The sequence below is a fragment of the Nicotiana tabacum genome, chromosome 2 (genome assembly GCF_000715075.1).
Source record: "Nicotiana tabacum cultivar K326 chromosome 2, ASM71507v2, whole genome shotgun sequence".
In the NCBI taxonomy this organism is placed as follows: domain Eukaryota; kingdom Viridiplantae; phylum Streptophyta; class Magnoliopsida; order Solanales; family Solanaceae; genus Nicotiana; species Nicotiana tabacum.
This window is the reverse complement of record NC_134081.1, coordinates 2,038,205-2,047,926: the sequence shown is the minus strand read 5'-3', so window position 1 is coordinate 2,047,926 and position 9,722 is coordinate 2,038,205. Positions and strand designations below refer to the sequence as shown.

Here is a 9,722-nt window from a genome sequence, read left to right as displayed (position 1 = left end):
TGTCTTAAAATTCCTTTGTTTTTGCTGGATTGGTGGAAAATTAGAATGTGTGGGAAGCTTATGGACCACTAGATCGGCACTCAAACCCAGCATGTCATCATACGACCAAGCAAATACATCTCTGTACTCGACAAAACTTGAATTATGGCATCTCTCGTCTTTTGTTTAGTATGAATGCTTATTTTTGTTTCTCTGGTTTCTTCAGGACTTCCCAGGTTAATTGCCTCAGTTTCATTTAAGTTAGGCATAGGCTTATTCTCAAATTGATCCAATTGCCTTTTCATTTCTCTAAAAGCCTCATCTTCGTCATACTCAACTTCTTGATTCATTATTTCGAGATTAGACAGCTTTTTAAGATCTGGGCATGAATTCCGCATGCATGTGATATTTTTAAAGACAGCATTATCGAAACTGAAAATGATAAGAAATTAACAAAAATTAGGAAAATAAAAAGATAGAATTTTACTACGAAAATGGAACTTCATTTCATTGAATTTGAAAGGATAGAAGGGTTAACATCACAGCAAAGCAATTAAACTAAAATATCTGGATTACAACCCTTAAAATAATCCAAATACAGAAAAAACAACAAAACAGGCTACCAAGTCTCCTTCCTGATGGGAAGAGGAATTGCTTCCCAGTTGCTGAGCGAAGTATCTGGACCAATCAGTTGAACACTTGCCCGACTAGGGCCCTCCCCAACTTGAACCATATTGATCTCATAAAACATCTCCTTGAGACCCTGGCAAACTCAGTCAATGTCATCCTGAGTAGAAGGATTTTGGACTTCTTCAAATTGTGGCTTTACAAAAGAGTAGGCAATGTGAGGGATTGGTTTGGACAGATTCCAACCATTCTTTTTGCGGGCCTTGGCTCTGTCTATGTCAGCTGATGTTGGTTTAAAGCCCAAGCCAAAGGTATTTTTCTTCGAAAATTGAGCAATGGGGTTCACAATTCCTTGCAGAGAGGATCCCAATCCTTTTCCTGGTTCATAGCCATTCCTCAACATCAGCGAAGCTACCATCATAGATGTGGCTGAAAGACGGGGATGCAGAATTGGTTTTCCTTCTTCCACTTGGTCCACCTCAATCACCTCAAATGCTTGATATATGATGGATTCACATCCTTCCTTGGCCTCGATATATGGAATGGATGGGTCTTTATAGACGGATGAGTCGTCCTCCCCATGAACAATAATTTCTTACCTGTCACACTCAAATTTGACCATTTAATGTAGGGTGGATGGTACAGCTCTGGCCATATGGATCCACGGCCTTCCCAAAAGAAAATTATAGGAAGTTTCCATATCTAACACTTGAAAGACAATGTTAAAATCAACCGGGCCGATTGTCATGGTGAGTTCGATTTCCCCAATAGTGTCTCTTTTTGAACCATCAAAAGCTCTGATGCTGACATTACTGGTTCGAATTCTGTTAGTGTCAATGTTCAGCTGTTGTAGAGTAGAAAGAGGACACACATCTACACTTGAGCCTCCGTCAATCATGACTCCTTTTACGTAGTGCCCTTCACATTTGACCATAAGATGCAAAGCTCTATTGTGGCCAGCCCCTTCCTCAGGCAAATCATCATCGCTGAAAGTAATTCTATTTACTTCAAAGAATCTTTCAGCCATTTTTTCTAGCTGATTCACCGTTGTCTTTTCTGAGACATATGCCTCGTTCAGAGTTTTGATCAACACACGACGATGCTCTTCTGAATGCAAAAGTAGAGATAACAAAGATATCTGAGCAGGAGTTTTCCTTAGTTGGTCAATGATTGAGTAGTCTTGCATTTTTATCTTCTTAAGGAATTCCTCCGCTTCTTTTTTTGTAACGGGTTCTTTCACTGGCAAGTGACTTTCCCTGGCTTGCTTAGCTTTTCTCAATTCCTCTGGTGAATAACACCTTCCAGAGCGGGTCAAGCCCCCCATTTCACTTGTTTCTTCAACTATCTCTTTTCCTTTGTATGTCATGACAGTCTTGTTATAATTCCAGGGAATAGCTTTTGTGTTTGTCACTAGGAGTTGGGCAACAGGTCGGATCACGACTGGCTCTGTTATATTCCTCAAACCATTATTCGGAATGATCTTTTGAATGCCTCCGGGGATGTAAAGTTTTGGCCCACCCAATTGAACCTCAACCTTTTTTGTGCTTCCAGGAACATAAAGAATCGTTTTTTCAGAACATGCCAAGTTCAAACTAGAATTCGCACCTTTCACCATCAATGGTGCCAATTGCGGCGGGCTCACTATCACTTTTGGTTCTGACCCTATGGTTCTAACAACCATCTCTGTCTTGCCAGACTGCTTATAATCCCGATCATCACAAATCATCCCAATAAAATGTGTATTATCATGAGTTGGGAGCGGATTGTTTGTGATATTAGGAGTATCCTCATTGTTTGTTACCACAATTGCCTTTGCTTCAATCAAATTTTCAATGGCTTTCTTTAATGTCCAACAGTTTTCAGTACTATGCCCTTGGGTGTTAGAGTGATACTCACATCTTGCATTTGAGTCAAAACCTTTTGAATTTGGATTCACATAGCGCGGCATAATAGGTTCAATCAACTTCAACTGCATCAACTTTCGAAATAGGCTTGTATACGATTCTCCAATTGGGGTGAACTCTTTCTTTGGCTCCTGTTCTCTCACATATTCTTGTCAGGGATGAGGATTATATGGTGACTCAAAATTCGGCCGGAGTTAACGGGAGCCTTGTGGAATCGGTGCCCGCCATTGTTGGTGATTGGGAGGCCTAGCATAAGCCTGAGCATTAAACACTGTGTATTGTTGTAGGGGAACTGAGTATCGGGGACCTTGAGGCGGATAATAATGTTGAAGAGAATTGGATAGTCCTTGTTGAAATTGCACGTAAGAAGGAGCTATTCCTCTTTGAACTCCCCCGAACCCAGATGCCATCATGGATCCTTCCTCCTTCTTTTTCCGATTTCCGAAATTGCCTGACCCGCTTTGAATTGCTTGTGTGGTTGCCTTAAGGGCTGCCTGACTCACAATTTTGCCTGACTTCATGCCATTCTCAACTATTTCACCAATCTTAATCGCCTCAGCAAAAGGTTTACCGATGGCGGCCAACATGTAATGGAGGTAATCTGGATCCTGAGCTTGGAGAAAATAGTCAATCATTTCTGCCTCTTTCATTGGTGGTTTGACCCTAGCAGCTTGCTCTCTCCACTTGATTGCATATTCTCTGAAGCTTTCTGTTGGTTTCTTCTTTATGTTGACGAGAGAGGAGCGGTCTGGCACTATATCAATATTGTACTGAAACTGTTGGACAAAATCTTGAGCCATGTCATTCCAAACGTGCCAGTGAGAGATGTCTTGATCTATGAACCACTCTGAAGCAATTCCTGTCAAACTTTCCCCAAAATAAGCCATGAGCAATTCTTCTTTGCCTCCCTCTCCCCTTAGTTGATTACAATATCTCTTCAAATGGGCAACGGGATCACCATGCCCATCATACTTGTCAAACTTGGGGGTCTTGAAGTCGGGTGGCAAATGAACATGGGGAAACATGCATAGATCGTTAAACGAAACACTCTTGTGGCCCCCCAAACCCTGTATGTTTCTCATGGTTTGTTCCAAGCTCTTCATTTTTCTGGTCATTTCCTCTTGTTCCATATTTTTTTCGGGCTTTTTGATCTCAATTGGGAACACATTATGAGGAGTGTGCTTGTATGAATCTAGAACCTTTAAAGTCAGTTCTGGAGAGTAATGTTGGGCATCATGAGCATCCAGCTATGGATCATTATTGGACTTTTGAGCAAGAGCCGGTTGAGGGACAGTGAAAGTATGGACAATGGGTATAGTAGGTGGGTCATTTCTGAAGGGTGCGATTGGAGGACGTGGAATGGAGGTACTGGGGATAGTGGGAAGGTTAAAGCTCGGACTGAATCCAGGTTGGTACAATGGGTTACTTATTATGGAGATAGGCAATTGAGTGGCAACTGACACATTATGAAGATTATCCAAAGGCCCTATGGGTAGTGAGGGCGGTGCTTGTCCATTCACCCAGGCTTGGTACATCTCTGCCAATTGTTGCTTCAACACTCTTACTTCTTCAACCAGTCCTGAACCTTGTTCAACCAATTGTCCATGGACATCATCATTATCTGACTCATTCTCACTGTTGTTTGCCATTCTACTTTTTCCTTTTGATCTCGTGTTGTAAGGGGTGAGTCGCCAGTTAAAACCACAAACCAACCACCTCTGTTTTACTTTATCTTTTAAAATGACAAACAACAAACGTGTTAGAGTTAGGCATTTTGCAGATATTAATCACACATTATATGTTATGCACCTAATGCCATTTTCATTTCTAAAATGATCTTGGAAGGCTTTATGTTTCATCCCGGCTTATTGATTTATTGGTTTATTTTCATCTTGAATTTAGCGGTTTTTTTTTTAATTTTTTTTTTATAGATTAATTATGGTTATGATCGCATCCGATGAGGATTGCCTACATATCATGACGCCGCATGAATCAGACCATTACGTAGTTCAGGGGAAAACAATAATAGTTTTTTTTTTTAACAAAACGAAATAATACAATAACAGAAAGGACATTACATTGAAAATGACTTACCAAACTCTGACAAGACTAAAAGACAGCGATTTTAAAGATTCAACAATGACTCAAACTAAAACATAACTACTACATAAAAAGTTCTAACAACTACGACTATAATTCAACTCCACAATCTTCTAGCTTTCAAACACTGGAACATCTGCTCATGGTGGGGCTTGCCCTGGTTGACCCCCTAATGTACGGTACATCATTTCTAACTCTGCTGCAAGATGACGGGCAAAAGTAGGTGCATGCTCCAAAAACTTCTCATAATCCATCCCTTGGCAGTTCATATAACTTTGAGCGGTATAAATAGCCAAATTATGAACTTGCTCTTTGAAGTACTGGAAATTATGGTCTCGTTCTTGTAACTGCTGCTGGCGAGTGGTGGCTATCTCCCTTATGTGGCCCTCACGATCTAAGGTTGACTCCAACTGAGCCCGAAGTCTAGCCTGCTCGAGTCTCGCCTGAGCCATCTCCCTATCAAAATCTGCATGCTGGTATTCTCTACTGTACCTTCTCATTTCTTCCAACTGTGCATGGAGCTGAGCTTCTGAACGTACCCAATGGGCCTTCTCTCTCTTGAATTGAGCCCTCTTTTCTTCAAATTGTGTTACTTGGCAATCCTTACTTGATTCGGCCTTCTCATTTAGCTGTACGATCTTTTCATTGGCTTTGTCCAACGACTTTTCAGTCTTTGCCAAGAGGGAATCATAATCTTGCACTTTTTCCATCAGATTGGCAATGGTTCTCTGGTCTTTCCAACTTCTCACTGGCACTTCAGAGGCTTTCTTCATCTGTTGAAGTTGAGCACGAAGGGCTTCATTTTTGCAGATCAGACTCTTCTTTTCCCCTTCGGCTTCTTGTTCTTGCAAGTCTTTCTCAAAATTGAGGTTTCTCAGCCTTTCTTCTAAGGCATGAATAGTTGTTTTGTATCCCTTTTCCCGTTCACCCCAAGCCAACCGTTCTTGGATTTTATCATCAAAGGCTTGAACATGCGGCCTTTTTGTGGGCCTTTTGGGCTCTGGCACATCATCCACGTGAGACCTCTTCCCAAACCATATAGCATAACCCGGATCTACCTCACCTCTCGCAGGATCTGGCACCTGAGTATCATATTTCAAGTAGCGACAACCATTCCAAATTTGCTGGATTAAAGCTTCGGGGAGTGGGGCTTCGGGGTGTAGCTCAATAACTTGCACACTCAAATCTTCATCCTTAGGTACTACTTGGTACCTTCCTAGCTGTCTTAGAACTCTGTGTGGCGCATACGGCTGGACACTTCTCAAACCCAACAATAGCAAATAACTTTTTAGGGCCGATATGTGTATCACCTCTCTTAGCGGGAGCCATCCCAAAGTCCACTCAATTTGACTTGCATTTAAAGATCTTAGGTAGGATATCCAGGCTTCCACCCTTTCTGGAGAGTTGTAATCTTTTACTCTTTCTTCGTAACTCTCAATGAAATTGTCCTTGTTCGGACCATAGCTCATGAACTTGGGGTGATGTCGGAGATGCTCAATCAACCACATTTGTAACAAAATATTGCACCCTTCGAAGAATTTTGCCCCGGACTTGCACAAAGTCAACGCCCGATAAATGTCTGATAAAATGATCGGGGCAAGAGTGTGATGTTCTTTGGTAGTGAGGACCTGTACAACCCTGGCTATGCGGGTATCAATTGTCCGCTTCTCGTTTGGGAAGACCATGATTCCCAGAAACGCCATTATGAAGGCGAAGCGACGATGAATCTGCCATGTGTCTTTGTTCTGCTTGTTGTTAAGGCCTTTTTCATGCATTTCAAACCCATTTGGTTGCCCGAACCTAGAGTACAGGAAGTAGAAAGAACAACACCCTTCGACTACGTTGGTTTTTCTAATTTGCTTACTGATGTTCAGAAGATCGAAGAATCGGTGTACAGAAAGAGCCCTTGGGAATATGAGCTCCTGGTTTCTCAAATCCCTGCCAAACCCGGAATATCCAGCTATCTCTTCTAAAGTGGGAGTTAGCTCAAAATCGGAGAAGCGAAAGACATTGTGAACGGGGTCCCAAAAAGTCACTAGTGCCTCAAATCAAATCGTCCCGTGGTTTAATTTTTATAATATCTGTAAGGGCTCCCAAGTGCTTGGTGACCCATTTCTGACCATCTTCTCCTAAATCATACCACCACATCTGAAGCTGAAGTGGAGCCTTGTCTACAACTGTGAATGGTGTGTTCTGGATAGTGCTCATTTTGTACCTGTGGGTGGTTAAGGTTAGGTTTGACACTAGTCTCAAGAGACAGAACCAATGCACTCCTTTTGCAAAACAATCTTTTGTAAATAACTCAATTTTAAGAAAAATCAACGAGAAGGGGGCTATTTTTGCAATTGTGACCAAAGAAAGGGTGGCTATTTTTGCAACTATGGCCCCTTCTTACTTTCAAGGATAGCTTTAGGGCCGGGGGAAGGGCATTATGGTAAAAGTGATTCCCAATTGACAGACACGTCCGTTCTTGCGAGAATAGCCCTTCAACAATTTTGAAGATGTTCTAAGGCTATTCCGACAGGAACGATTTGGGATTAACCAAAGCTGGATCTGCTTATTTGTTTTTTGATTAAAAAAACACTAGACACATTTTTTTTTATAGTTATTTTATAAAAATGGGGCCGAACCCTATGAAGGTTGCCTACGTATCTCACATCCGGTGAGAATCAGACCCGCGTAGTTCGTAAATATTTCAGGAATAGGATGACACTTTTTTTTTTTGAAAAATTCAGGCTTTTTTTTTTTTGGGGTAAATACTGAGATTTTCGAAAATCGGGCAAATTTTCTCCCTCATATTTTCTTCTTTCTGGTTTTCCCTCAATATTTTTATATTTTTATTTTATTTTAGAAACCGGTCAACATGCACAAACCAGATTAAACATAATGCACAAGTAGCACATAAGATGCATCACGATGGTCTTGTAATTTCGGGTACACCTGTCCTAGACGGACCCAACCCCTGTGTTGAGTCCCCAAAGTTAAATGCACATGATGCAAACAAACGTTCCTACTAGGGATCCGACATGAGGCTATGTTATTCTAGGTTTAAATCCTAAGGGGAGTGTTTTAGACCTGGCTTACCCAAGCGGACAGCTCGAGCCGAGGTGAGGGTAATGTACCGGGAGCACGAAAGTCTACCCGGCCTAGTTACTGACCCAACCTCGTTCTAATTGGTATGACTTCTAACAGAAAAGTGGGCCACGCGCACGTGTGCACCATAAATTCAGAAGACTCAGAAAGGAGGCGTAAGAAGACAATTTAATACAGTTCAAATAATATCAAAGCGGTAAATAAGCGATAATTAGCACATTAGACCCAAAAATACATTAATAACATCAAATCAATAAAGCCAAGTATAAATCATCTTATAAGCTCGAATTCTGAACCCTGAACCAGAAGTTCTGGGTTCTTGTCCCCAGCAGAGTCGCCAGAGCTGTCACACCTCATTTTTCCCTAGGGAAAGGGAAAGAAAGGATTTTTTCCAATTTAAGTAAAATTATTCAAAATGGAATTATTTATTTAATCAGAGTCGCCACTTGGGATAATTTCTGGTATCCCAAGTCACCGGTTTATTTGAAATCCCAAATCGAGGAAGTTTTGACTTCGAATTACGGTCCGCGAACACAGAAGACCGGGTAAGAAATTCTGTTAACCCGAGAGAAGGTGTGAGGCACTCTCGGATTCCGTGGTTTTAGCACGGTCGCTTTAATCATAACTGGCTTAATTAAATTATTTAATTACTCATTTTTAGAACCTATGTACATTTGCCTTTTTACCGCTTTTAATTGCTTTATTATTCGTAATTATGGAATTATCTTGAAACGAATCACGCGTACGTGTATTCATTTTGTTTGGTGTGTCAAGAATCATGTCACGCATACGTATACACAATTAATAACACTTTATTATTTTTAAGATTGTTTGGCCAAAGTCGCGCGAACGCGTACCTTGATTTCTTTTGGGAATCATAATTATGTCACGCGAACGTGTACACAATCATGATAATAGATTAAGTGCCTAAAGTATTCTAACGGTGTTCATTATTCTTCCTAAACTTTGAGATTATTGTGAGGCTATGAGTTATGGAAGTCAATTATGGATGAAGTGTAAAATTACAATTAAGGAGCATTAGCAAGATCACTGATATATCTAAGTTGTTGAAAGCATTTGATAATTATGAAGTATTAATTTTTAAACAAGTTAGGCCATAATCTATAAATTAGTAATCATCTGAACTATTAAACAATGATGTAAAATAATGAAATAAAACCATAGGATCATTACACATTCCAACTACGTCATTAAAATAGCAGACTTAACAAATTACACTTATGACCAATTACTAGTAGATTTAAACCAAGAAACTTCTATAATGGAAAAGTCAGTAAAGAAACTTCTCATGGACAAATATATAGAAAAAAAAATCATCATCACTTCGTTTGCACGAATGCATGAGGCTTTCGTTACTGCTAATATCTATTGGCAAACTAATTGAATTAGAAAGAAGATTTATATATATTTATTTAGAACGAACATGCTTGCCATTATGATAAGAGAAAATATATAATTCAAATAATTAATATCGAACACATATGAATACGTAGGTCCATTTCAAAGTTCAAAAGTAAGCCAACAAATTAAAATAGGAACAAGGTTAAAGTTGGAGTTGCAACGTGGCATGAGTACCTGGGAACGGGTCCAGTTCTCAGTAGAGAAAGCAAAAGCAGTGATAACTTGTATTCCCAGTTTGGAAGAAATGTTGCAAATATTTTTTTGAGATTTGGAGTAAGAAATTTGTGACCCTCTTGCACAGGTAAACCTCGAGCATTAGCCCATCTCCTCAATATGACACCTTCTTCAATTTATAATGAAACTTCATGTACAAAAACTACTAGCTACTAGCCACGTCTGTTTAGAACACATCAATACCAATATCACGAGATCGTAACCGTGAACCTCGAACAAGACATCACCCAACTGACCAGAAAACCTCACCTTGAATGGACCTCTTCGACCTCGAACATCAACAGGGAAAACTCTAACTGGTTTTAGGGTGGGTGGTGGCTGGTTTGGGTGGCTTAACGGCTAAAGATTGAAAGAAGTTCACTT

The 9,722-nt window shown here is 40.3% G+C and overlaps 1 protein-coding gene and 1 pseudogene across 1 annotated transcript; both read right to left on the bottom strand.

Moving 5' to 3' along the window:
• Positions 1-751: 751 nt before the first annotated feature.
• On the bottom strand, positions 752-3,640 carry LOC142173842 (uncharacterized). The gene is made up of 5 exons (XM_075239692.1): positions 3,266-3,640; positions 2,873-3,118; positions 1,847-2,641; positions 1,250-1,744; positions 752-1,135 (listed from the first exon to the last, which is right to left on the bottom strand). The coding sequence occupies exons 1-5, from the start codon at positions 3,638-3,640 to the stop codon at positions 752-754; spliced, it is 2,295 nt and encodes a 764-aa protein (XP_075095793.1).
• A 117-nt stretch (positions 3,641-3,757) lies between these two features.
• Positions 3,758-6,818, bottom strand: LOC142173840 (uncharacterized; annotated as a pseudogene).
• Between the last annotated feature and the right edge of the window lie 2,904 nt (positions 6,819-9,722).

Bases quoted from the DNA above. Each gene is read 5' to 3' on its own strand.
- LOC142173842 (XM_075239692.1), bottom strand. From the start codon at position 3,640: ATGGAACAAGAGGAAATGACCAGAAAAATGAAGAGCTTGGAACAAACC. The intron at 3,119-3,265 runs GTGCCAGACCGC...CTCCAAGCTCAG, and splicing joins TTCAGTACAATATTGATATA to GATCCAGATTACCTCCATTA. The intron at 1,745-1,846 runs GTGAAAGAACCC...ACTCCTGCTCAG, and splicing joins CCAGGGAAAGTCACTTGCCA to ATATCTTTGTTATCTCTACT.